We start from the raw sequence: 27919 nt of genomic DNA, 5'->3' as shown, positions 1-27919 counted from the left end.
GCGGGGGACCGGCTGCTAGGAGCCGGCGCCGCATCTGCTCTGCTCGCTCCCACAGGCTGCCTCTGCGGACAGGATGGCGTTCAGCAAGGGGTTCCGGGTCTACCACAAGCTGGACCCCCCGCCCTTCAGCCTCATGGTGGAGACCAGGCACAAGGAGGAGTGTCTCCTGTTCGAGTCCGGGGCGGTGGCCGTGCTCTGTGAGTCCCGGGGCTCGGTTTTCGGGGGGTCATTCAGGTCCAGCCAGGCTCCGGGGGGACCCCCGCCCCGCCCCGATTCCTTCCAGCCCATAGGCTTGGCTTTGCTTTCAGTCCAGCCTCGTTTTGTCGTGAACTTTCATTTTCCTCCCCTGCTGAGGGGTTTCGGGCGGGTGGACGCAGGTCTTGGGTGCAGGTTCTTGCTTTCGTGGGTTTCTCTGCCGCTTGGAAAAGTCAATCCTCCTTCAGAGAAAGACTCCCGCAGTTTGATCGCCTCCCGCTACCCACGAACGGCTGGCTTCCCGTGTGTCCTGAAGGGACAGTTCTTCCGGCTCCATCGCAGTAACGAGCTGAGACTGTTAGTGTTTGTGGAGCGCCTTAGAGGATTGTCGGCGCTTCTTAAAATGTCATGTGGAATATGTGATTGACTTCATATTTAAAAATCATTTTGATAGTCTCTTTGAAAGAAAAGGAGACTGTATCAGACACACAATGATAGGTTCGGCCGGTGGAGCATGGTCCCGTCCAAAGGGTTCCATTCCCAGGCAGAGCACATGCCTAGGTTGCGGGTTTGATCCCCCACTGGGGGGCGTCCAATTGATACTCAATGGACCAGTGGATTATCTTAGAGGCAGCCAATTGATGCTTCTCTTACATGGATGTTTCTCTCGCTCTCTCCCTCCCTCCCCCTTCTCGCTGAAAATCAATTAAAAAATATTCTTGGGTGAGGATTTTTTTAAACATTAGATTAATATGTTTTGGGTTATCTTGTGGGCAAATGCATGAAATTAAAAATAAAAATATTAATTTGAATGTTTATCTTAATATAAGATTTTGGCAAATAAGTTCAGTTTTGGGTTATTTGAAATGTGATGGTGTTTTTAAGAGTGCTCTGGTGATGACTGCTTATCCTTTATTATTTTTTTGCTACGTAGAGACATAGCAGGAAGGGGCTATATGTTCTAAGAACAAGTATTAATAATACGGGTCATAGTTAGTATGGACTTACGTTACTCAAGTTGTTTTTTTGTACTTAAACACGCCAAACTTGCCGAAACCGGTTTGGCTCAGTGGATAGAGCGTCGGCCTGCGGACTGAAAGGTCCCGGGTTCGATTCCGGTCAAGGGCATGTACCTGGGTTGCGGGCACATCCCCAGTAGGAGATGTGCAAGAGGCAGCTAATCGATGTTTCTCTCTCATCGATGTTTCTAACTCTCTATCTCTCTTCCTTCCTCTCTGTAAAAAATCAATAAAATATATTTTAAAAAAAAAACACGCCAAACTTAACTTGCTATATTAATTTACATAGCATATTTTTTCCTACTACAAGTATAATTATACTGATGAATTCTTAATTAAAAATATTTGGGGGAAATGTTTGGCTTAGCATGTGAGACATTTTTTATCAGCTTGTGTTTTTGATGGCATTACCTGATTTTCTAATTTGTCTAAATTCAAATGTTTCTTTAATTGTCGTTACTGGTAATGACAGGGATCCGGATGTTCAGCTCCCAGGCACGCGTTACCTGTGGCTAGCAGGGTTATTTCTGTACTTTACGCCCAGGTCAGGGACCCTAAGGGTAACCATCCTTCCAAACCTCCAGCAGCTCTCTTTTTGTCAAAAAATGATTTAAGAAAAAAATCCCCAACCATCCATTTGGCATTGATATTCTAAGGAGAAAGGATATAAAAATACTATCTTCATTATTTATTAATTCTACTTCTTGTACTAGATTTAGACTATGTAAGTAATTCTTTCAGGAGAAAATAATAAAGCTTGAATATTGCCTCTCTATAAAGCTAGCATAAATGGATGTATAATCTCTTGGGTATGTTATGTTTTCCCGTTATAAACTTTCAATGTTTAAGAGCTAACAGACCTTTTTATAAAGCATTTGACTTACAAAATTAACTTGACATTCAGTCTGGAGTGATGCCAAGGTGTGTGTGGTGCTCACTTGACCAACCGTCACACTGGAAAAGCCTGCTGTGTTCAGGGACTGAGCTTGGAGAACACCGCGGCCCCTAAAGCTCAGTGCGTCTTGCATTTCACCTGCCAGGAGACTCTCCTAAAACGTTTCTTACATTACACACAAGTGTAACCCCGTTTTCCCGTAAGATTAAGTTCAGACTCCCACCTGTTAATCAGGGCTCGCTGTCCTTTGCCCCCCGTTTGTCCCCGCTGATCGCTGATCTCTAAGGAAACGCTCATGCTTTCCCGGAGTGCCAGGCTGCTTCCAGCGCCAGCATGCCGCTCCTGGCTGTGCCCGCTCTCCTGACTGCGAGAATGCCCTCCCCACCTTCCAGGGCGAGCCTCTTCCTCCTTCCTGAGGCTCCGCCCCCACCCCGCCAGCTCACTCTTCTGTCTTCCTTCCCTTCATTTCGTAGAACTCAGTCTGTCTCCCGAGATGACCACTTTTTATATGCTGGTTTTGTTGGTCTCTACCTACTTGTGTGCAGTAGGTGGTGACAGGGACGCTAGCACGCCTCGGTCTTCATGTACCCAAAGCTGGCAATTTCTGGAGGCTCCCGTTGCCCTGGCTTTAATGAGTAAAGTTGGGAAAATTAGACATCTTGGGCAATAGCTATTGGCCGTCACTGAATTTTCTTGGGTTATGCCAGAAGTGGTTATGCCAGAGATACCCATGAAATGCTATCTCATATTATTAGCACATGTCAAAACTGGGGTGTAGGTGAAAATGCAAGGAGCATAATCTCAGATCAGGGATCCTCTTAGGGCCAGTGCCCTCATGCAGCTCTGGACTCTGTATTTGGCCGGGTTCCCAGCTTAAATGAGTCATGAGGCGAGGACGTAATCAGTGGGCCCGGAGGAGTGCATTTTACTCACCTGGGCAGGCTTCACACGTACCGGGGCCTGGGCTCCAGCCCCTGCTCCAAATTCTGATAGAATTGGGTTGGGATGATAATTTATTTAAAAATATCTTACTGACTTTAGGGGGAGGTAGAAACATCAATTGGCGGCCCCCTGTCAGCCCCCTATTGGGGATTGAGCCTGAAAACCTGGCATGTGCCTGACTGGGAGTGGAACCGTGACCTCCTAGTTCAGTGGTTCTCAACCTTCTGGCCCTTTAAATACAGTTCCTCATGTTGTGACCCAACCATAAAATTAGTTTCGTTGCTACTTCATAACTGTAATGTTGCTACTGTTATGAATTGTAATGTAAATATCTGATATGCAGGATGGTCTTAGGCGACCCCTGTGAAAGGGTCGTTCGACCGCCAAAGGGGTCGCGATCCACAGGTTGAGAACCGCTGTCCTAGTTCATGGGCCCACACTCAACCACTGAACCACACGGGCCGGGTGGGATGACAATTTCTGAGCATAGTTTACATAGGCCTTTCTATGATAGATAATGGGACAGACAACTTTGGCTTGCAAATTTTATGGAAAATAACCATGTTTCCAGAATTATAGTGCATTTGCTGTTGTCACGGGGCCAATAGTGAGCTTTCTTGAGCCCACAGCTTGCACAGAGGCTGACGCTCCCACAGCACTCTCCCTGCGGCGCCGGCACATGGAGCTGTGGGCGGGTGTCTGTCTGGGTGCCGACTCTCTGAGGAAACGCCATGTCTTGGAAATCTTTGTACCCCTAGCGTTAGTACACTGTTTTACTCACACTTGCAGCATCATGGTTATTAAAGAAGTGGCACAAGGAAGAAGACCAACCTAAACTAGACAACAAAGTTGACAGACATGAAATATTCTCTATATTTGAAAGTTGATACCTTTGCTCAGCTGGTGTGGCTCAGTGGTTGAGCATCGACCTTTGAACCAGGTGGTGACGTTTCGATTCCCAGTCAAGGGCACATGCCCAGGTTGCAGGCTCAACCCCAGTGTGGTGCGTGCAGGAGGCAGCCAATCAATGATTATCTCTCATCATTGATATTTCTCTCTCTCTCTCCTTCTCCCTCTCTGAAATCAATAATAAATAAATATGTGTGTGTATCTATCTATACATATAGATAGATATAGATAGATATATAAAATCACCTAGGAAACTGAGAGCAGGGCCCACCCAGAATTCTGAGAACAGGATCCTTAAAAAAAAAAAAAAAGATACTTTTTTCTATAAAACTTATTTTTTCTCTTTTAAAGAATTATTATTTGACTGAGCTGCTGATATAAAAGACATCTATATTGTTTGGTCTTGTTTAGAGAAATACTAATGGAAATAACTATAACCACATCCTTAAAGTCTTTCTGAAATGCTAATTGAAAATGAGGAATGTAAAGAATTTAAATTAAAAAGAAAAATGAGGAATGTTATTTATGTCTTCTATGAATAAATACTATTTGTTCTAAAGTTACTTTTCTTTAAGTGGAAAATAATTTCATTATTAATTTATTTCATTGCATTTATTTATTTAAAACCCCTTCTGGAGAGTCTTATCCTTAGAGAAGTCAATATGTGTTTGTATACTGTACCCATTTTTAGCATTACTCATTAAAACAGGAAGTTTGATGTGTGTGGAGCAGTGGTTAGTGTAGCGCATGGGTCCTCTGTAAGTAGTGTGCTGTGTTTGGCCCTGGTAGGCACAGGTGTGATGTCAGCAAGTCATAAAACTGCATGAAGAAGAGACATCTATTAGTTTTCTGTAGGGGTCAGTTTTCCTCTTCTTTCTACAATTGTAGACATACAAAGGCCATCACAGGGAAGGGCAAGTAGCCAGTGAGGCGCACACAGTCATTAAATTCACAAGCCACCTCATTCTTTTCCAACCCATTTCCTGCTTTATTGTTATTATTTGACTGAGCTGCTGATATAAAAGACATCTATATTGTTTGGTCTTGTTTAGAGAAATACTAATGGAAATAACTATAACCACATCCTTAAAGTCTTTCTGAAATGCTAATTGAAAATGAGGAATGTAAAGAATTTAAATTAAAAAGAAAAATGAGGAATGTTATTTATGTCTTCTATGAATAAATACTATTTGTTCTAAAGTTACTTTTCTTTAAGTGGAAAATAATTTCATTATTAATTTATTTCATTGCATTTATTTATTTAAAACCCCTTCTGGAGAGTCTTATCCTTAGAGAAGTCAATATGTGTTTGTATACTGTACCCATTTTTAGCATTACTCATTAAAACAGGAAGTTTGATGTGTGTGGAGCAGTGGTTAGTGTAGCGCATGGGTCCTCTGTAAGTAGTGTGCTGTGTTTGGCCCTGGTAGGCACAGGTGTGATGTCAGCAAGTCATAAAACTGCATGAAGAAGAGACATCTATTAGTTTTCTGTAGGGGTCAGTTTTCCTCTTCTTTCTACAATTGTAGACATACAAAGGCCATCACAGGGAAGGGCAAGTAGCCAGTGAGGCGCACACAGTCATTAAATTCACAAGCCACCTCATTCTTTTCCAACCCATTTCCTGCTTTATTGTTAAACTAGAGGCCAGGTGCACGAAATTCATGCACTCCAGGGGGGGGGGCTCAGCCTGGTCTGCGCCCTCTCGCAGTTTGGGAGCCCTCGGGGGATGTCTGACTGATGACTTAGACCTGCTCCCCACAGCCTAAGCCAGCAGTCAGACATCCCTAGAGCTGCCGCAGAGGCGGGAGAGGCTCCTGCCACTGCCACTGCGCTCACCAGCCGTGAGCCCGGCTTCTGGCTGAGTGGTGCTCCCCCTGTGTGAGTGCACTGACCACCAGGGCGCAGCTCCTGTGTTGAGCATCTGCCCCCTGGTGGTCACTGCACGTCATAGCGACCGGTCATTCTGCCATCAGCTCTCTGACATCCCCCGAGGGGTTCCGGATTGTGAGAGGGTGAAGACCAGGCTGAGGGACTCCACCAGTGCATGATCGGAGCCAGGGAGGGATGCAGGAGGTTGGCCAGCCCGGGAGGGACTGCGGGAGGGCTCCAGGGCATGTCCAGACCATCTCGCTCAGTCCCGATTGGCCAAACCCCAGCAGCAAGCTAACCTACCAGTCGGAGCGTCTGCCCCCTGGTGGTCAGTGCACATCATAGCGAGCGGTTGAGTGGCCTTAGCATATCATTAGCATATTACGCTTAGATTGGTTGAACAGCCAACCGAACACTTAGCATATTAGGCTTTTATTATATAGGATCTGTGTGGCTGTAGAGTGTTGGATAGCTTCTCAAACCTTGGAATCAGATTGGACAGTGCCACCTCATTTCTTGTTTCACATTGATTTTTTTTAAAATATGTTTTTATTGCTTTCAGAGAAGAAGGGAGAGGGAGAGAGAGTTAGAAACATCAATGAGGAGAGAGACCATGACCTCCTGGTTCATAGGTCGATGCTCATCAGGATCTGCATTGATTTTTATCCCAGCAAACCCAGCCTCAGACAGATACGATGTCAGTAAGGACTGCACTGCAATCTAGTGATGAAACTCTGAACTAACATGTGTTGAGTATCTCCATGTTTCCTCCAATTTGAAATATCCACCGGCCAGTAGAGGGCGTGCAGGAGGCAGCTGATGGATGTTTCTCCGTCATCATTGTTTCTACCTCTCTATCCCTCTCCCTTCCTCTCTAAAGAAATATCCTCGGCGTCAGGGTGGGTCAGTTGGTGGAGCATTGTCCCCATTTGTGAAAAGGCAGGTTCAATCCCCAGTTGGGGAACTTACAGGAGGAAGAAGGGAGGTGTTTCTCTCATCGGTACCTCTCTCTCTCTCTCTCTCTCTCTCTATCTCTATCTCTATCTCTATCTCAACATATATCCTTGGGTGAGGATTATAAAATAAAATACCCCGCAGCTGTGCTGGGAGTTTGTTGAAGTGTCCCAGAGCATCTCAGCCTACATGGGCAGATGTGGCATTAGACATGTGTTACTTCATTTAATTCTGTGGGTTGTGCTTTACCCCACATCACAGATGTGGAAACTGAGGCTTGGAGAAATGAAATAGCGGCTCCAGTGGCATAGTCTTTCTGTTGGTTTTCTCCACTGTGATTATTGTCTGTGCTGTGTGAGGGTGGTGGTTATTTGGGGAGTGGGGATGAACGGGGAAAGAAAGGGGTGCTAGTGGAAGACTGAAGTTAGGCGTGAAAAGGGCAGCGTGTTCTGATGAGGAGGCGTGTCCTTGCCATGGACTAGTGATACAGTAGAGGGAGGCGTGGCACGATTTAGGGCGGGCCATTAAAGGCCGAGTTTCTTCGGTGGCCAAGTTAAAATGTTGGCTTCTAGAATTCTGTGTGAGTGTCGTGGGTGGTGACAAGCAGTGTGCATCGTTGTTCTTTCTGTTTAATTGCCAAGTGCTGCCAGTCTTCACGGTTGCCCTTTAGATGAGTTGTAGTGTCCTGTCTCTTGTAAGAAAAATGCACAAGCCGAGAGAAGACGTGACTGTGTATAGTTGACTTTTCTGCACAGAAATGATGAAATGTAGACTTGTGTATCACTTTATGATAGAGCTGCAAAAATTCACTTTTGTTTTGTAAGTTATTTTTGTAATGTTCATATTTAATAGAAATAGTACATGTCAACTTAAATATCAACCCTTAACCCTCTGAGTGCCAACCAATATCCTAGGAGCTATGCTAAAATTGCCAAGGCATTTTTGCTGATTTTACAGCAGTTTAGGAAAAAAATTATGAATTGCAAGTAAATGAAGTTACATATTCAATATCTTCCACAAAATCGTCATCTTCACAGCAAGAATTGACATATTTAGCAATATCATCATCACTAATAAAAGCAGGCTTAGAACTGGACACTGCAGGAGGAGCACAGTCTCGCTCCCCGGCACTCTAGGGGTTAAAAAAAATAATCAACCTCACCCTCCCATTCCGTCTGGGTGGCAGGGTTAGCCAGCGAGTAGGGCCAGCTATGCTACCGGCGTGCTTTCACTTTTTGCCACTAACTTTGCCATCAGGAAATAGAAGGCGAAGGCAGTTTCTCTCACCGAGCAGTAAAACCCCATCATGAGACTTTTTATTACATGATTTAAGGTCTAGCAGATGTTCTCAATTGTCCTGTAAAATATCACCAGCCCAGGACCATAACAGGATGTTCGCTTCTAACCCTGATGTAACAGTAACTGAATTTACCTTCCCACCATGAATAACAGCGGACGAAACAAACCCAGTGTATGAAACAACTTCCAGGCATGAACAGACGCTGCTCCCGAGAGAAGGGGAGCAAGCGAGGTGGGCCTTGGTGAGCCTTGGGGTCGTGCCAGCTCCTCGCTCCAGACCTGCTCTTGGTCCCGTCTTCCTTACCTCATGGATTGCACTCCATCCCCTAACACCCTAAGCATCATTCTGCACGCTTCCTCTCATCACATTCACTCCACCCGGGCCAGACTGCTCAGCCTCCTAGCGGCACGCACCCCTTACGGCTCTGTCCCAGCCAGCCCCCGGGGCCCCTTTCACGAACCATGCTGCTCGCCTTCTTAACCCGTCTCCTGCTCCCACTCCCCCACCCACGCTCCGGTCTCTAAAAACACGAGTTGGTCATATTATTCCCTCACTTAATACCTCAGTGGTTGATACTGACCCTAGAATCCAGCGCTCCGGGGTTTCTGTGTTCCAGCCACACTGACCTTTTGGTGCAGAATGTGCCAAATGCTGTCTGGTCTCAGGGTCTTACACATGCTGTTCTTTTTGCTCAACATTTTACTTTTAAAAATAAACTTCTTCCCTCGTGTAGAAAAGTACATGAGTCAATGTTGAGCTTGATGAAGTATGAGTGACACTCGCATGTCGCCGCCCCCAGGTGGAGAAGTGGAACATTGTGGCTCGCTCTCCAGAGACTCCCTCTGTCCCTTCCCAGTGGCCTCCCCCTGACCCGCAAAGGTGGTCCCTGGTCCCACTTCTTTACCTGGCTTTGAGCTGAACAGAAATGGAGCCATTCACTCTGTCTTCTATCGTGTCTGCTGCTTTCTTTCAGCGGCCCACGTGGGAGACCACCGTGTGGTAGCCTGTGACAGTAGCTTGTTCGCTTCTGCTGCGTGTGGTGTCCATGTATGGCTCTCCGGCGTCTGTCCTGTCAGGGATGACACGCTGTACACATCCTGTGCTGCCTGGTGGTGCCCAGTTGACAGTAGCTTGTTCGCTTCTGCTGCGTGTGGTGTCCGTGTATGGCTCTCCAGCGTCTGTCCTGTCAGGAATGACAGGGGTGCACATCCTGTGCCGCCTGGTGGTGCCCAGCGCACACCTTGCCGATGGGTGGGCTCAGGGCTGGGATTGCTGGCCGGAGCTGTGTGTTTGCTGCCCGGAACATGGTGCCTCCACTTTTCATTGCTCGCCGCCTGGTCCTTCTTGAGGCTGCAGCTGCGAGGCCACTTCTGCAGAGTGTAAGTGAGGTTGGTGCAGTCTGTGGGACTCCATCCCAGCGCGTCCACACTTCTCACTTGCGTGTGGATGGCTGTGGGATGCCCGTCTTCCTGACAGAGGGATGGGCACTGGGACCCGGCAGGCATTCGGCGCATACTTGTTGCGTACATGTGTGAAAGGTGGTTTTGGTTTTGGCCTGTTGCCAAGATTGAAATGTGTAGCTTAAGTGGAACATTACTTTGGATGGTTTAATGTCTTCCAGCTGGGGTTTTAATTATTTAATTATGCAGAGAAAACCTTGGCCTTGTAGAACATTCTTCCCTTGGTGTGTGCTGAGATGGAGAGCGTTTCTCCTGTGGCCGATTCTGTGATCTCCGGTGAATCACCCAACTTCCAGTCTCGTCTGGAACCCAGCGGCTGTGCCGCCTCATCGCTGGGCTTTTCTGCCCCGAGGCTCTGGGTCTGCCTGCCCCGGTGCTGCCCACATGCAAATCCCTTGCCCACAAACCACGGGGCGTGCAGCCACAGGCAAAGCATGGTTCTAGGAAGGTCACGCTCACTGTCATCTTGTTCTCTCATTCTCGCTTTCTTTAGTTCCCTCTCCCCTCCCTTCCAGCCCGAGAGGCAGGCTGTCCCATAGCTCCCTGTCCCCTCCCTGCCAGCCCGAGAGGCAGGCTGCCCCCATAAGTCCCTGGCCCCTCCCTGCCAGCCCGAGAGGCAGGCTGCCCCCATAAGTCCCTGGCCCCTCCCTGCCAGCCCGAGAGGCAGGCTGCCCCCATAAGTCCCTGGCCCCTCCCTGCCAGCCCGAGAGGCAGGCTGCCCCCATAAGTCCCTGGCCCCTCCCTGCCAGCCCGAGAGGCAGGCTGCCCCCATAAGTCCCTGGCCCCTCCCTGCCAGCCCGAGAGGCAGGCTGCCCCCATAAGTCCCTGGCCCCTCCCTGCCAGCCCGAGAGGCAGGCTGCCCCCATAGCTCCCTGTCCCCTCCCTGCCAGCCCAAGAGAGGCAGGCTGTCCCCCAGCCGGGCGGCGTGGCCTCAGCAGAGTGTTGACAGAGGTGAGCAGAAGCTCATTGTGGCAGGAGAGGGACCTGAGCTTCCTGTCCCCACGCCTGGACCCCGTTTCCATTATCCTTGCACTTGGCTCTGCCGAGCACCCCACACACCTTAGCAGGTGACAAGCCCCGGTTTAAACCTGGTTGGAAGTAATTGAACAACGCCTGTCTCCCCACGCCCACCTTCACGTCCACCACAGACACCTGGCACCGCCTTTGCATTTCCAGACGTCCCCGTGAGGAATTGTTAAATTTCAATAAGGTACTGTCCGTGCCAGGGGAAAGTGTTTCTCTTCTGCCCTGGCCAGTGTTCCCAGTGGTTAGGGCGTCGGCCCGAGAACCTAAGGGTCATGGGTCCCATTCCCTGAGGGGCACGGACTGGGTTGTAGGTTAGACCCCCGGCCCCAGTCAGGGCATGTGTGGGAGGCAACCAGTCGATGTGTCTCTCTCGCATCGATGTTTCTCCCCCCCGCCCCCCGCCCTTCTCTCTCTCTCTAAAAAAAAAAAAAAAGGAAAAATATCTTTGGGTGAGGATAAAAAAAGTACCTCTTTTTATGTATTATTTTAAACAAAACAGTTCCTCTGGTGCTGAGCCTCTCGATTCGCCTTGGTCTAGCAGATGCACACTCGGCAGCCGCACGGCCGGCGTCTCCGTCTCCGTGTGGGGCTGGTGTTGGGCTGAGATGCAGAGAAATGAGACCGGGCTCCTGTTGCTCTCGGGACGCAGTGTGTGCTGTGCGGTGTGTGTGACACAGAGACCGGCTGACCTGCAGCCAGAGGGGTCAGGGAGAGGGTCGGGAAGGAAGTGGCGCCTGCGTTAGGTATTGGAGAGGGGACGCGAGTGTTTGGAAGGATGACTGACGGGTATTCCGGATCGAAAGAACGTGGACCGGGGAGAGGGGCTGCCCAGGACTCTGGTGGGAGAGGAAGGGCAGGGGGGATGCGCCCTGAGCCATTCACCAGTTTGCACGGTGTCTTAAAGGGCCTGGCTTTCTTATCCTAACTCATCTCACAGTGGGAGACGCTCACCTTATTTTCCAGAACTAAATTGCTGAGAAATGGGACAATAATTCGATTAGGTCTCTCCCTCTTACACCATATATTTCTGCGTATTTCATGGAGTTTCCTAAAACAAAGGAATCTTTCTTCCTCGTTAAGAAGAATGCCCAGGGCGGGGCTGACACGGTATTATCAGAGTTTATCACCGCAGCGCCATTTGGAGATGAGCGCTGCTTCCTCCGGGAAGATGCAGGCGGGCTGGGGGCGGTGGCGGGAGGGAGAGGAAAGGACTTGGATGGAGGCGGAGGGAGCCAGGGTTCGTGCCTTTCTGCATGTGTAGGTGTGAGAAGGTGTTGTTTGTAATTGTCCTTTGAGATTCTAGCTGTGGGTTACTTTTCTTTGGTTCTCTGTCAAATTTTTAATCAATGTATTTGCTAAGAACTAGGAAGATTTTTCCTTTAAAGTTCCAGAGGGTGTTTTTTTTGTTTTTTTCTTAGTATATAAATCAAACAGCCTGCCGTACAGAAATTATTCTGTGGGGTATGTTCATTAGCAAGATAACATCAATTTTATTGTGGAAGAAATAAGACAAAGGCCAGACGGAAGATTTCCTGTTCCCATGCGAAGCTGTGTGGTGGTTAATTTCATTCTGTAAACGGTGCTCAGTCCTTGAGTGTGAAACCCTAGCCTACGTGTGGGGATGGAAGGGCGAGGAGGGCAGCCTGGCGAAGGGAAGGAAGTGAGGACAGATACAGTGTCGGTAACACGAGGACGGAGCTCTGACTGAGCTGTGCTGGGGGTGCAGAAAGGCTTCCAGAAAGTGACCTTCTGCCCCGTATCTGTCAGGTGAAGGGAATTTGCCAGGAGGCAGAGGTGGGGAGAGCCCTGCAGGCAGGAGGCCAGACGGCTGTGCTGTGCCGGGGTGCAGACTGTGAAAGGGCGAGTGAGACAGCACTGGTGAGAGTGTGGTGAGAGCAGGGGATGCAGGAGTGGGGGTGATGAGAAACGAAACAGGAAGGATGCCTGGGGCCAATTCAGGAGCTCTCTTGTTAAGGACTGTTACCCTGTAGGGGGCGTCAGAGCGGTGGTTCTAGTAGTACAGCAGTCAAACCCGTCAGCGGGCAGGGGGAGGAAAGAAAAATCAAAACAGCCTAGCGGTGGTTCTAGTAGTACAGCAGTCAAACCCGTCAGTGGGGGAGGAAAGAAAAATCAAAACAGCCCCCAAACGAAGATTGCTAAAGATCTTGTTACGCAGGTCGGTGGGAGGGATAGGTCAGTAGGTAGTGCTGGAGCCTGGGCTCACTCTTTGGGAAGAACATTTAGGCTACAAGTCGGAGAAAGTATTGTTTGCAACACCTTTGTTAAGAATATCAGATTTAGATTTAGAAATTTTTGGTTGAAACTCTGACTTTATAGGTAAATAAAACCTGATGTATCAGGTCTTATTTCTGATCCTAAAACTTTTTTCTTTTGTAGCTTCTGCAGAAAAGGAGGCAATCAAGAGTACATACTCCAAAGTGCTGGATGCATATGGACTCCTCGGTGTTTTACGCCTCAATCTGGGTAAGTTTATCATCAACATAATTAACCTGAGCAGGCGGCGAGCCTTCTGTCAGCCGACATCATCCCAGATTAGATCGATCAGGGTTGAAAGACGTCACCACGCGGGCAGCTCACATGTGGAGTCTGGAATGATTGACACTCTCTCTCAAAGCCTTCGAGTCACTGCAGTCTGCTCTCCGCAGGTGACACCACGCTACATTATCTGGTCCTCGTCACCGGGTGCATGTCTGTGGGGAAAATTCAAGAATCTGAAGTGTTCCGAGTGACTTCCACGGAGTTTATATCCCTGCGAGCCGACTCTTCGGATGAGGATCGCATTTCCGAAGTGCGCAAGGTGCTGAGCTCAGGGAACTTCTATTTCGCGTGGTCGGCCTCGGGGGTCAGCTTGGACCTGAGCCTTAACGCCCATCGCCGCCTGCAGGCGCACACGACTGACAACAGGTTCTTCTGGTGAGTCCGTGAGGCGGGCCACGTGGGCCAGCGTTCACTCTCAGAGACGGCGGAGTGGGCGTGCAGCCGCACATCTTCTGCCCCAGAATCCTCAGCGGGCAAGGCAGACGCCCACTGTCACTTCATAGACCTTGTCATGAAACCTATTTGCTCTCCCTGATCTCGACTGACCTCTCATTTCAGAAATATCTTTAAGATCTATAGTTTAAAATTAGGAATGAATTCGTTGTAATAGGATTGTGTTACTCATGTTATTGTTCTTAGTTTTGAGATCTTGTCTCTGGCAGTATTGCCCTTCTAAGCCAACATTCCCCTATTATTTTAATTTTATTTGACTCAGTAGGAATGGGATGCAGGTCAAGTTCAGTGCTATGAGTAAGTGGGAAGGAGCAGAGGAGGAGATGGTGTGGGAGGGCGGGAGGGCGCAGGTGAGGGACAGATTCTGCTGCTCGTGCCAACCCTGCGCCTCCCTGATGGACGAGACACAAGTCCCGGAAAAGGTGAAGAAAGGCGTTGCGCTGGGCGCAGGTCACCTGCCCGGGATCTCGTTTCACGCCCAGCCTCCTGAGGCCTAGCGTGGGAAACGTACACGAGCCGACAGGCTCCCAGTGCCTTTGGTTTAATGGCGGGTCCCGGAGGACACGGTGCTGTGCTGCCTGTGCTCCGGGACTGAGGCGGCCCTGCCTTTCCCCAGGAACCAGTCTTTGCACCTGCACCTCCAGCACTACGGCGTGAGCTGCGACGACTGGCTGCTGCGCCTCATGTGCGGGGGCGTCGAGATCAGAACCATCTACGCGGCCCACAAGCAGGCCAAGGCCTGCCTCATCTCCAGGCTGAGCTGCGAGCGGGCCGGGACCAGGTTCAATGTCCGCGGCACCAACGACGATGGCCACGTCGCCAATTTTGTAGAAACGGAGCAGGTACCAGGGTTTTATTGCTCTCTTCCTGTGGGCGGTGGACGCACAGGAAGCAGTAGGGCAGCAGGAGGGTGGGGACGCCCTCCAAGTAGGAGCAGGCGTTTCACTGCTCAGCATGGCCCGCCAGGGCCTACACTTTGGTGTTGAATTTAAAATCTTCGTTGACAGAGCTAGACAACTTGGGAAAAGTGTTTTTCTGTGAAATGAAGTCAATCCCAACTCTCATCTGTAGATATTTGAACCATCCAAACTTAAAAAGTATGATATTTTTTGCTGTGAAACTATATAATTGCAAATTTAGTCCACACCTCAAGCCCAGCTCACATCTTCAAATTAATTTTTTAAAAATATGAAAAACTAAAGAAAAAAGTATGTGAAAATAGAAAGGTATGTGTATAAAAAATAGAAAGGTATGTACTGTTTAACAGGAATTCCTTTTTAAAAGTTGTGATTCCTATGCTTATATTTCTAACTAGAAGCCTGGTGCATGAATTTGTGCATGGGTGGGGTCTGGCTGGCCTGCCCCAATGGGGGCCAATTGGGCCGGTCAGCCGGAGGGAGGGGCCACGGGTGGTTGGCCAGCCGGCCCCGCCCCACTGGTCAAACTCCCAGTTGAACTCCCAGTCAAGGGGACAATTTGCATATTAGCCTTTTATTATATAGGACTGAGGCCCGGTTAATACAGGTTGGGGCAAAAGTGCCTTATAGTTAGGAGTATACGCACAACAGAATTTAACCTTGTATTATTATTATTTATTAATTATCGTATTTTCCACACAAACAATTATAAACCTACTTTAGCCCCACCCTGTATATATAGGAGATATTTTGTTAGGACAATTTGTGTATGAGAGGTTTTTCCGGCTGGCAGGTGACTAAAAGCTCCCAACCGCTCCTTGTTTTCTTTTTTTTTTTTTTTAATTCTGGGCCAGCTTTAGCTCTGAGGCCTCGCTGCTGAAAACATCGATACAATGTTGCGGTCCGGGGCTGACTGACAGCTGGTTTCTGGGGGTTTTTTTAGCTTCTTATTTGCAACATAGTACATAGTTGCTTAGAGTTGCAACTCAGAGGCCGGCAAGTGTTGGAGTCTGCAGTCACTGAAGCAAGCAAACCTCCCTGCTCCCTTCAGTGCATGGCTGCCGGCCGCCATCTTGGCTGACAGTTCATTTGCATAAGGATACGCTGATTAGCCAATGGGAAGGGTAGCGGTCGTACGCCAATTACCATGTTTCTCTTTTATTAGTGTAGATATTTTTCTGGTTAATACAGGTTGGGGCAAAAGTGCCTTATAGTTAGGAGTATACGCAAAACAGAATTTAACCTTGTATTATTATTATTTATTAATTATCGTATTTTCCACACAAACAATTATAAACCTACTTTAGCCCCACCCTGTATATATAGGAGATATTTTGTTAGGACAATTTGTGTATGAGAGGTGGGTCATAAGATACAACCTGTGCAACCAATATTAGTAAATTTGTCTCCTGACGTAGAGGTGGCAGCCGTGCCTGCGGAACTATTTTATCCGTGCTTCTCTCTACAGGTCGTGTACTTAGATGACTCCGTTTCTTCCTTCATCCAAATCCGGGGCTCGGTTCCGTTGTTCTGGGAGCAGCCAGGCTTGCAGGTAGGTGTTCGACGTTGTTGTTTTTTTCTCTTGAAAGTTTCCATATGTTTTAAGTTTCCAGGATCGTTTGTTGGTTCATTGGAGAGTTCTATTATTCAATCTAATATCAGCTAGATTCATAAACAAGGATCAGAGTGCAGAGTTCTTGGAATTGTATCAGATATGTTTTCCCTGTAATGTTTTTTCAACATCGGTAGAAATTCAGCTGCTGTGTTTGACAAAATCTGGATGTTTTCATGGTACATTGATGTTTAGGGTTTCCATATTGGCTCTCTCAGTAGCTTAGTACATGACAACTTAGCCTCTGAGGGCAGGAAAAGGCGTCGCTGAAAACAAAGCTCTGAATAATCTTCCCTCTCCCGCAGCTGCCCTGGGCCTGGGCGGGGTCTGTGAAGGGAGTGGCAGTGGCAGTGCAGCTGCTGCTGAGGGTTCTCATGCGGACGGAATGGGAGGTGCACAGACTGGTGCCTGGCACACGCGGTCAGCACTGTGCAAGGGGTCGCTGCTTACACGTATCTTTCACAACTAAAATTTTCTCTTAATTTACAAGTGTTTCATAATGGCCTGACTTCTAGCTCTTTTGTTATGAGGTTGCATTTTAAAAAATAAAAGGGAGGAGAAACTCCTAGAACTTGCCTTTTTTTTTTTTAGAACTTGTCTTTTTAAGAGACTGTGGTGAGTGGTCAGTGACCTGGCGCACTGCTCTGTGCTCAGAGAATGCATGACCGCGCATGGCGGCGGTTTGGCTTTGGTCTCATGTTGGCTGTTGGTGTGACCACATCTTTCTTGTCCCAGGTGGGCTCGCACCGTGTCCGGATGTCCAGGGGCTTCGAAGCCAATGCGCCCGCCTTTGACAGGTAGGGCTGGTTCTGTGTACAGGTACTCTCGGTTTTGAAGTTGTTAAGCGGTGAGACCTGTGGTCATTACATTTACGGATTCATTCTACGGTTTTTGGCTCCAAGTAAAATGTCTTCTGATCCTGACTTAAAGGGAGACAGTGTTACGACCTCTAGCAGTGGCAGCACTGGTCTCGGCCTTAAGACTCCCTGGGGCGGCCGCCCAGCACCGCAGCCCCGAGCCCCACGTCACTGCTGGGTACACGACTGGCCCGTTTGGAGATGTGCTGGAGTGTAAAGTATACACTGGATTTCAAGCACTTAGTGCAAAACAAAGAATTTAAGTGGCTATTATAGTATTAACATTTTTTAGTATATTGATCACATGTGTAATGAGGTTTTGGTTGCACTGGGTTAAAAGGACATCCGGAGGCTGTGATGTCCTCGGGTGTGAGGGGCAGCCCTGTGCCCTCTGCCCGCCCAGCGTGTGTTCTCTGTGCTGGGCCAGCACCAGGCTCCCGGGGGAGAGGGACCGGGGGATCCGCAGCTCCAGCACAGGTGGGGCTCGGCACCCATAGTCAGAGAGGACACTGACTGACTGAGTTCCCATCCGTTCCTGAGACCACGTGGAATGAATCTGTATTCAATTTTGCTGGTTCTATGAGTTTAAACAGAACCATGTAAGTTCTGATTAATAATGGATTCTTACTTATTGAAAAAAATATGTCACCTTATCACTTGACATGTGCTTGTTTTCTTTGTTTAACAGGCATTTTAGAACACTTAAGAATCTGTATGGCAAACAAATAGTAATAAACCTGCTTGGATCTAAGGAAGGTGAACATATGCTCAGTAAGGCCTTCCAGGTAAGGAGGGTGTAACAATGCAGTAGAGTCCTGGGATCTGCCAGGAAGGAAAGGCTGCTTGGAGAAAGGGTGGTGCTCGTGGGACGTTAGGCCTTCGGGCTGTTAGGAAACAGTTGAGGGTGAGGTTGTGAGCCTGGGGTTGTGGGAAGTCGTCAAGGCAGTTGACACTTTCCCGAAGTGGGCTTGTTGCTGTGGTGGAAAAGCAGAAGATCCTCCCCCGAGTGTCCCTCTGTCTGGGCAAGACCCAGCGGTGTGCTCCTCCCCCCGGTGTGCTCCTCCCCCCGGTGTCCTCCTCCCCCCGGTGTCCTCCTCCCCCTCGTGTGCTCCTCCCCCTCGTGTGCTCCTCTCCTGGTTGCTCCTCCACCTGCAATCGCTTGCCCACTGCTGGAAACCAGTCACTGTTAGCCCTTGAGGTGGTGATGAATGCCTTGATGTACAGCAGGAGCACACCTTCTGGTGTTGATGAGAGGAATGTGAGAATTTCAAGTAAAAGATAAGCCTTCTAAAGAAAACATTCTTCATAAACACCAATTTAGTAATTAATATAAACTATGATGTTATATAGAATTATAAGCTTAAACAGAATGGTTAGAAACATTTCCTTAACTTCAATCTAATGAGCTCCAGAATTATTCAGCTATTTTGTTTTAACTTTGTGAAATAAATATTATTAATAAACAGATTATACATTAGAGAATAACTTTTTATGGTAAACTTTCAAAGCATTTGTATGTATTGAACAAAGATATAAAAAAGAATTTTATGTTTTATAGTCTTTGTCTTAAAACAAGAGCCACTTTATTTTGAGATTTATGGTAGATATAAACAGTTATTAAATTTGGATTGTAAACATGAAATGCGAGTGGGTGGAAATAGCTTTTCATTTTCTAAACCGGATGAGAATGTTACTTAAGTTCTCTGGTCGCCCATCACCGCGCCGCTCGGGGACGGGCGGGAGGGTCAGGAGAAACATGGCATTAGGTACTGGCTGCTGCGTGGATGAAAGCCTTGCACGTCAGTGTTGCATTTCAGGGTCAGGTTCCCGTCACAGGTACACGGGGGGCCTCGTGCGCTACCCCTGGGTGAAGCCTGCCTTTCCCTCCCAGAGCCACCTGAAGGCTTCAGAGCACGCCGCCGACGTGCAGATGGTGAGCTTCGACTACCACCAGCTGGTGAAGGGGGGCAAGGCCGAGAAGCTGCACAGCGTCCTCAGGCCTCAGGTCCAGAGGTTCCTCGATTATGGCTTTTTTCATTTCGACGGAAGTGACGTTCGAAGGTTCGCCTGCTCGGTTTCTCTTTCCTTTGAATTGGAACTTTGCTATAATTTAAAAATGACTCTTAACATTACACCCTTAAATGTCTTTTTTAAAATCAGAGTTTATAATGACTATACTTGATTTTAGGTTTGTTTTTCTTCAGAATTCAGCAGGTAATAACAATAGCTTACTTTATTGGGTACATACTGTGGCCAGGCAGTGCCCTTGGGTTTTCCACATATCAGCCACAGCAGCGAGGCCCTATTCTATCCCTTTTTGCAGGGGAGGAGATGGAGGCACTGGCATAGCCTGCCCCTTGTCACATGACCAGGGTGTGTGAGAACTAGAATCCTTCAGGCTCCCGACCCCAGCCTGGTACTGAGAGGCTGTTCCACTTCTCTCTTAAAATTATGTTTTAATATTTTTGCCTCGTAAAGACAACTAAATGCAAATGGAAGTAAAAGACGTTGCATATTGTCTGCTTTAGTGTAATTTAGTGTTAGCTTTTGCATATGAAGTAGAGGAGAAAAGTATTGAAAGATTGAAATTAAGAATATAGGTTGAGGTAATCTTTGGTAAACAAAGCTCACATTTTTTCAGTGTACGGTATTTACTATATGTTAATGCTATAGAAACTTCATAGGACAGTCAGTAGAGATAAGAGATCTTATGTGCCAGCTCAGCCAAGGGTTCGGCGAGCCTGAAGGAGGGCGGTGAAGGATTGAAGAAAAGACAAAGAGAATAAGCTGGGTCTAGGTGGGTCTTCCTGTGCCTGGCTGAGGCCACAGAGAGAGATCCAGAGGCAAGCTGAGCCTTTATTTTATAGCCAGAGGTAAACGCAGTGGTCAGAGGTAAACAAGGCCGTGGTCACCATAGTTACAATGTTCTTGTGAGTTTCACTTGTTTTGGTAGCACTTGCTGCACCTCCCACAGCCCATTAGCTACTTAGGAAAGGTCTAGGGAGCGGCATAAGGTCCAGCCTAATTATGCCAACAGGACTGTGCCCTCTGAGCTGGGACTTGTTTGTGGCTTTGCCAACAGGTCAGTCCGAGGCTTAACCCTGTAGCTGCTCCCTACAATCTTAGATTTTCAAAATTTATTCCTTAAATGTTTGATATATTTTATGTGCAGAGAACTATGGTGTTGTAAGTCTGAATGTATTCTTAACTGCTGGCCTAGTTAAGAATAAGTGGGTGTGGAGGAACAGGTAGGTATGTGATAAAGAATAGGTGGCAAAATGGTAACAGTTGTAGGACCTGGTGAGTAGACAGATATTCACTGTAGAATTCTTTCACCTTTCTTCTATGTTTTAAAATTGTAATGATAAAAAATTGGGGGGGGGGGAAAGTGGATGCTACCTTTTAATCACCTTAATTTTTCTCAGTTTGTTTGAGTTCTGTTGTTTTTTTCTCAAACAAGCTCTTTAACTTGAGTGACTTCGTTGCAGGTGCCAGAGTGGGACTGTCCGCACCAACTGCTTGGACTGCCTGGACAGGACAAACAGCGTGCAGGCCTTCCTGGGCCTGGAGGTAAGGAGCCAGCGTGCGTGCGTGGCCGTCCTCTGGCTGGCCTGCCTGTGTGTGGCCGTCCTGTGTGTGGCCGTCCTGTGCGTGGCCGTGCGGCGCCTCTCAGTGGCTCTCATGACCGCCCCCAGAGCAGTTAGGTTCAGTAAAGGCATTTCCCTTCTAGTCTTTTTCCCCCCCCAACATCCCTGTCTTTTTAGTTCCCTTTACCTGTTTTACTCCATGTATAGCTGTGTTTCCCTCCGTTACTCCTTAACTTTCCCGATAAACCCAGCGCTGCTGCTTCTCCTAGTCCAGTAACGGCCTCTTTTGCCTCCTTTGGAAGAAGAAGAAGAAAGACGTATATATCCGTACTGTCCTCGTTCTCTGTGTGGTCCTTGAAAGGTTTCTTGGATGGAGAGGCTCTGACCATGCACAGCCTGTAGGGTGCGTTTGGACGGTCTGTACCCAGTGCAGCCTGCATGGCGTCCAGTCAGTGGCTCTGAAGGACTGGACTGTGTTAGCAAGAATGGAAGTGAATGAGATCAGCGTCTCGAAGGGTCTTTGTGTGAAGACCCTTTTTTCTCTGCCTCGTAACCATCGGGGCCAGTCAAATACAGACACAGTGTCAGTGCTGGACACACAGCCTCCGTGCCCGCAAAGTCCTCCGTCCTGCGGTGAGGGCTGCGGCTGTGGCGGGTCTTCACTTACCCCTTCCGCGGGGACTGAGCAGTTCTCAGCGGCCATGGAAACAGGACAGGAAGTCCCACGTTCCTATTCCTCCGTGCATGGTCTGACCTGGGGCCGGAATGTTGGTGGATTAGTTGCTGGAGCTGCGGTTCTTTCTGTCTCAAAAATGAAACCACAGTGTGTAGAATTCTCTGCTACAGAAATGTCTTTTGAGACATTTCTCAAGTAACTAAATAAATTTTACTGTTTGCCCTTTCTGAAATCTGTCTTTGAGATTTATCATTATAATGTACTTAGAAAATATGACAGACAAGAAAAGTGAAAGCGGGCATTTGGCCTTCTGGATGGAGTGTATTGTGTGGCTCGGTGCTGCTAACTCTGTTTTTAGCTGGTTGGATGCATTGATGTGGATTCTGAGAGCGAGTTGACTGAGGCACTTTAAAGATTTGTTAAAAGTGCAACAGGTTTCACTTTTCAGAATCTGACTCGGGTGGTTATCCACTGTTGATAGTCAGGTGTGAGAAACTGGTTAAGTGGTTACCAAATTTACTAGTAAAGCAGGCAGAGCCAACCTAGTAGTGAAGACCAGTTGGCCCACCTCCTTAAAGACAGAGCGGTCGGAATGATGAAGGCGGCCCTGCCTTGGTCTCTTCCTTCTCTGCCAGCGAGGAACGGCGCTGGTATCAGCCCTGGCAGTCAACCCGGGTTAGGGTTTTTCATAGGATTTTAGTTTTTGATCCCTTGAGGTTTATGGGTAGTACCCATCCTTACAGATAAGGTAAAAGAAAACCCAAAGAGGACGGAGTTCAGTGAATTCCAGGCATACATTATGACTGGACTCCAAGTGAGAGAAAAGGGCCAGATATGGGTTGTGCATCGCTTTGACTCTGCCAGGTTTCGAGGCACAGTTCATCCTGAGTAAAGAGCATTGGCTTTCTGCACACTTACTGCGCCCTGTGATGAGGGGATTGTGGTGGCCAGAGACCCTGGCCCGCTGCGTTCCTCCAGGACCTGAGCACACAGCACCGATATTAGTGTTGGTTTGTGACAGTTCAAGAGCAGCTCTTTTTTCCTCATAATCTCCAGACCTTATTACCCAAACTTATAGAACTAAATCTAAAAACTAAAGGAACTTAGTCATTCTATATACATTTAGATAAACTAGGTAAATATTTTTTCTGCTCTGCTCCATGCTGTTGAATAATTAGTTCTTTTAGATGAACAAGGTAAAGTAGTACGATTTATAGGGATACTTTATTTTTTTTAAATATATTTTATTGATTTTTTACAGAGAGGGAGAGGGATAGAGAGTTGGAAACATCAATGAGAGAGAGACATCGATCAGCTGCCTCCTGCACACCCTCCACTGGGGATGTGCCCACAACCAAGGTACATGCCCTTGACTGGAATCGAACCTGGGACCCTTGAGTCCACAGGCCGACGCTCTATCCACTGAGCCAAACCGGTTAGGGCTATAGGGATACTTTAATACGATTTTATCATTTAGCCAGAAAGACGTTCTTCTTACTACAAGGGAATATTCAGTTGCTTGTAAGTTTCATTGATGTGGTATTTACTTTAAAAATAGAAATGGTGGGAAACAACACAGCCTAGTGAACTGTTACGTTTTTAGAATCCAGTCCTACAGAGTCCTATCGCTGCAAACTTTCTGTTTACTCCTGGTAGCTCTTAAAAAGTCACATCACAATTAGCGTGTTAACACACTTACAAAAGTCACTCTTGGCTGTTTCAGATGCTGGCGAAACAGCTGGAAGCCCTCGGCTTGGCTGAGAAGCCCCAGTTGGTGACTCGCTTTCAGGAGGTTTTCCGCTCCATGTGGTCGGTGAACGGTGACTCCATCAGTAAGATCTATGCCGGGACCGGGGCTCTGGAAGGAAAGGCCAAGGTGAGTGGCTCTGTTGAATTAGACAAGGCCCTCCTTCCCTCTTGGTAAGGCTTTTCAGTGCCTCTTTATTAATTCAGAGGGTTTTCAAGTTCCCTCTTTAGAATTCTGCCTTATCATGCCTCTGCTCCTCTTTCACTCCTCCTCCTCTCGGGGCCCTGATCGAGCAGGAGCTAGTTTGTTCCCCAGGTTGGCGGAGGCAGCTGTATGACAGACATATGTAGTCATTTAGTGAGAATCCCTGAGGCCTGTATGTAACATGCTTACATTTTTAAAAAATGACTCTTCCCTTGCATATTTGTTTTACTTTTTATACTGTTATCTGTAATAATAAAAGCATAATATGCTAATTAGACCGGACAACTGAACAACCTTCCGGCCGTCCTTCTGGACAAAGCCACAGCGGTGGCAGAGGCAGTAGTTAGGGGTGATCAGGCAGGCAGGCGAGCAGTTAGAGGCAATCAGGCAGGCAGGCGAGTGGTCAGGGGCGATCAGGCAGGCAGGCGAGCCGTTACGAGCCAACAGTCCCGGATTGTGAGAGGGATGTCCGAGGGGTCCCAGATTGCGAGAGGGTGCAGGCCGGGCTGAGGGGACCCCCTCCCCTCGTGCATGAATTTTGTGCATTGGGCCTCTAGTTTTATTATAAGTAGGGTGTTTTTAACCATGATCTTCGTAATAAAGGGTCCTATCATATTTGGCTTGGGTCCCCAGCACTTAACACAGTGCCTGCTATTTAATAAACACATGACAAACGCTGGATGGACAGATAAATCAGTGGACAATTTCTGCAACACCTGCTGTGAGCCCAACATTATTAGGGCTTAATGGTTATGTTTTTATGCTTTACTTACTTTACCTTGAAGATGAGACTTAGGAAAATGTGCAAAAGAAGTGTGAGCTATGGACTTAATTGTAATTCTGGGCCTCATTGTTGCATTTTAATTGCTGGCATGACCTGCAGACTATTTTCCACTCTAATATTGGGCCCAGATTGAGGGACTTTGGAAACATGCTTGAGATATTTTTCATTATTTTATATACAATACGGACATTTTAAGGCTCGTGGCCCCAGGTGAATTTTAAATCTCTGCAGTTCCTCAGATCGCTTCAGAATAGAAGCAGGACAGTCACCGCTGCTTCCCACTCAGCCTCTTCCTTCAGCGCGGCCAGTGACCTTCTGTAAGACACTCACCGTCCCCGAGTGCTTTCCCTCCCACGGCGGCCTCCCTCCCGCGTCACAGCCGCCATGTGGCCAGAGGGCCCTGCCTGCCAGTGCCTTCTGTTCACATCGTAGAATCACACGTACTGACATTTCAATATGGTCTTCTAAGTGATCCTGTTTTTTAAAGCCTAAAATTGTTAAACTGTCCTTTATTCAGTTTACATAAAGAACATAATTCTTGATGTTACAACCTGATGCTCTACGACTGTTGCTTAAAATCCTCTTCAATGTTCTCTTGCCTTTTTGTTTCTGCAGCAACTGCGACAATATACGTACAAAGGTTACATATGTTGTCAGTGGTCTTTTACTCTAACCTGATAGATACGAAATTTTATATGTTAATTACTCGTCTGCATTGAACTAAAATCTAACATCTGCACTGTTCTTTCTTTTCCTTTCTCTGGGTTCGTTTTGATTAATTGCCTGATAATGTGAATGGTGAGTGTCTTTTCAAATAATGTCCTTTATGTATGAAATTATATGGGAGGGAATAACATTTTAAGCCTCAATTACTGTTAGTTTTTTAAGGAATAAAAATAATATATTGTAAACTATTTTCCTAAAAGGCAAAAGTTTTGTTTTTTTTAAAGCAATTATCAAAATCTGTAAGATCAAAATAAGTCTTTATGGTAATTAACATACCTAAGTAAGTATATGCTCATTGAACATTATATAAACTCTCTCCCTGTAGGAATTAGTCCAAGTTTATTATTTTTGTTAGTTACATATACACGGGTAATACAATGGCCTAAAATGTAGATGGTAGTTTATATGTAATCTATATTAATAAATTTCTTTTTAGACTAGGCCTTCATTCTTCTGTTCAGTTATAGCTGTAACTAATGAAGTTACTAGGGAATAGTTTCAATTTTATTTTCTACTATTAAAGCCCTTTGCAGCTTTCATAAGAGCCTATGAGTCAGTGTATCCTCCTCTCTCTCCCTGCTTCTCCCCGCCCCACCTCCAGTCCAGTGATGATGTAGAAGTGATTTCCTGTTGGAGTGCGCTCAGTTCACTCTTCCCGTAAACAGTGCTGGACGATCGGCGCCCCAGGTGTCCTCACATTGTGGCACTGAGCTTCCATCTCTGGGCAGAGCTGTGGTCCAAAGAGGAAGAGAAACAGTGGCCTCCTGAGCATTTTAATGTGATGATTCGCTATTCAAAATAGAATGATTAGGTCCTTTATTGCAGTACAATTATGTCACCCTTACGTTTCAGAATACCTGCTGCGTGGAATGGCACGATTAGAATGAGAGTCCTTGCTCCTTTCTCCCCAACAGGCTGGGAAGCTAAAAGATGGTGCTCGCTCTGTCACTAGAACGATTCAGAATAACTTCTTTGACAGCTCCAAGCAAGAGGCCATTGACGTTTTGCTCCTGGGAAACACTCTAAATAGTGATTTAGCTGACAAAGCGCGAGCACTTTTAACCACTGGAAGTTTGCGTGGTATGCGTACTTACTTTATATTCTACCTACTTTATGTTACTTATATTCCTTCCAGAAGTCCAGGAGAGAAATGTACACTTAGTTACATAAATAACTTTTAGATTGAGTTGATTAAAATAGGTTTGGAAGGATTTTCTATTAACATGATTTTTTAAATATATTTTTTCTTTTAATATGTTTTTATTGATTTTTAGAGAGAGAGGAAGGGAGGGGGAAAGAGTTAGAAACATGAACAGCGAGAGAGAATCATCCATCGCTGCCTCTTGCACGCCCCACACTGGGGATCGAGCCCTCAACCCAGGCATGTGCCCTGACCGGGAATCGAACTGTGACCTCCTGGTTCCTGGGTCGACGCTCCACCCCTGAGTCACACCGGCCAGGGATCAGAGGTGTTATTAAGCTGTAAGCTGAGGCCCATGCATGTTTCTCTGATAGGTTATGATGGAGGATAAATGGTTCACACTAACTATAAAAGGCAGGGTTTCACAGAACATGCAGCTAGTAGAACATTCCATAGCCTAGTTATGTAGACAACACATGCTTTACTGAAAAATCAGTACCTATATCCTATATTGGGTATTTTGCTAGTCACTGCCCAAAAGTTTCTATAACTTAGTCTTACCTTTTCATTGCTATTGCTTGAAGAAATACTAAATCATATTAACTAATAATTTAAAATATTGCTTATTATTGGACACCACTATTTCCAATCTTTTTTTTAAAATTAAATCTTTATTGTTCAGATTATTACAGTTGTTCCTCTTTTTTCCCCCCATAGCTCCCCTCCACCCGGTTCCCACCCCACCCTCTGCTCTTACCCCCCTCTCCCCCACTGTCCTCATCCATAGGTGTACGATTTTTGTTCAGTCTCTTCCTGCACTCGCCCACACCCCTTTCCCCCTGAGAATTGTCAGTCCACTCCCTTTCTATGCCCCTGATTCTATTATATTCACCAGTTTATTCTGTTCATCAGATTATTTATTCACTTGATTTTTAGATTCACTTGTTGATAGATGTGTATTTGTTGTTCATAATTTGTATCTTTACCTTTTTCTTCTTCTTCCTCTTCTTAAAGGATACCTTTCAGCATTTCATATAATACTGGTTTGGTGGTGATGAACTCCTTTAGCTTTTCCTTATCTGTGAAGCTCTTTATCTGACCTTCAATTCTGAATGATAGCTTTGCTGGATAAAGTAATCTTGGTTGTAGGTTCTTGCTATTCATCACTTTGAATATTTCTTGCCACTCCCTTCTGGCCTGCAAAGTTTCTGTTGAGAAATCAGCTGACAGTCGTATGGGTACTCCCTTATAGGTAACTGACTTTTTTTCTCTTGCTGCTTTTAAGATTCTCTCTTTGTCTTTTGCTCTTGGCATTTTAATTATGATGTGTCTTGGTGTGGTCCTCTTTGGATTCCTTTTGTTTGGGGTTCTCTGCGCTTCCTGGACTTGTAAGTCTATTTCTTTCACCAGGTAGGGGAAGTTTTCTGTCATTATTTCTTCAAATAGGTTTTCAATATCTTGCTCTCTCTCATCTTCTGGTACCCCTATAATTCTGATGTTGGTACGTTTGAAGCTGTCCCAGAGGCTCCTTACACTATCTTCGTATTTTTGGGTTCTTTTTTCATTTTGCTTTTCCGGTTGGGTGTTTCTCGCTTCTTCGCATTTCGAATCTTTGACTTGATTCTTGCGCTCCTCTGGTCTGCTGTTGGGAGTCTGTATAATATTCTTTATTTCAGTCAGTGTATGCTTACTTTCTAGATGGTCCTTTATCACACCATCGAGGGTCTCATTAGATTTCCTGTACATCTCATCAAGTTTATCGACAGACTCTAGAAGCCTCTTGAGAGACCTCAAAAGTGTGGTTCTGAACTCAATATCCTCCCTTGATAGTTTTGTCCTGTTTCTTTGTCTCCGCATTTTTTACGCTTTCTTGGTACACCCCCTAGTGGTCTTTGTGCGCAGTCTTGTTGTAGTTAAGCCTTGATTGTTGTAGTTAATACTAGAGGGATTTGACCTCCAGGCCGACTGGCTGTGTTAATCAGCTGTGTCTGCAGTGGAAGAACTTGTGTCCTCTAGGGAGGTGCTAATCTAGCCTTTGCCTGAGGCAATCCGGCAAATGGCTCTGCGCAGGGCTTGGGCGGGGC

At 46.8% G+C, this 27919-nt stretch overlaps 1 protein-coding gene across 1 annotated transcript in view; it reads left to right on the top strand.

Annotated features, from left to right (window-relative positions):
* Positions 1 to 27: 27 nt before the first annotated feature.
* SYNJ1 (synaptojanin 1) overlaps positions 28 to 27919 on the top strand; it is a 60146-nt gene continuing 32254 nt past the window's right edge. Inside the window, exons 1-11 of the mRNA XM_014535197.1 lie at positions 28 to 197; positions 12970 to 13056; positions 13239 to 13506; positions 14201 to 14426; positions 15970 to 16053; positions 16849 to 16910; positions 17659 to 17755; positions 18862 to 19031; positions 20459 to 20540; positions 22957 to 23109; positions 25618 to 25774. Coding sequence (XP_014390683.1) covers positions 74 to 197; positions 12970 to 13056; positions 13239 to 13506; positions 14201 to 14426; positions 15970 to 16053; positions 16849 to 16910; positions 17659 to 17755; positions 18862 to 19031; positions 20459 to 20540; positions 22957 to 23109; positions 25618 to 25774 — 1510 coding nt within the window. The 5' untranslated portion in view covers positions 28 to 73. The remainder of the gene's footprint in view (positions 198 to 12969; positions 13057 to 13238; positions 13507 to 14200; positions 14427 to 15969; positions 16054 to 16848; positions 16911 to 17658; positions 17756 to 18861; positions 19032 to 20458; positions 20541 to 22956; positions 23110 to 25617; positions 25775 to 27919) is intronic.

Source organism: Myotis brandtii, unplaced genomic scaffold, assembly GCF_000412655.1.
Source record: "Myotis brandtii unplaced genomic scaffold, ASM41265v1 scaffold139, whole genome shotgun sequence".
Classification (NCBI taxonomy): domain Eukaryota; kingdom Metazoa; phylum Chordata; class Mammalia; order Chiroptera; family Vespertilionidae; genus Myotis; species Myotis brandtii.
This window is presented reverse-complemented; position numbering and strand designations above follow the sequence as displayed.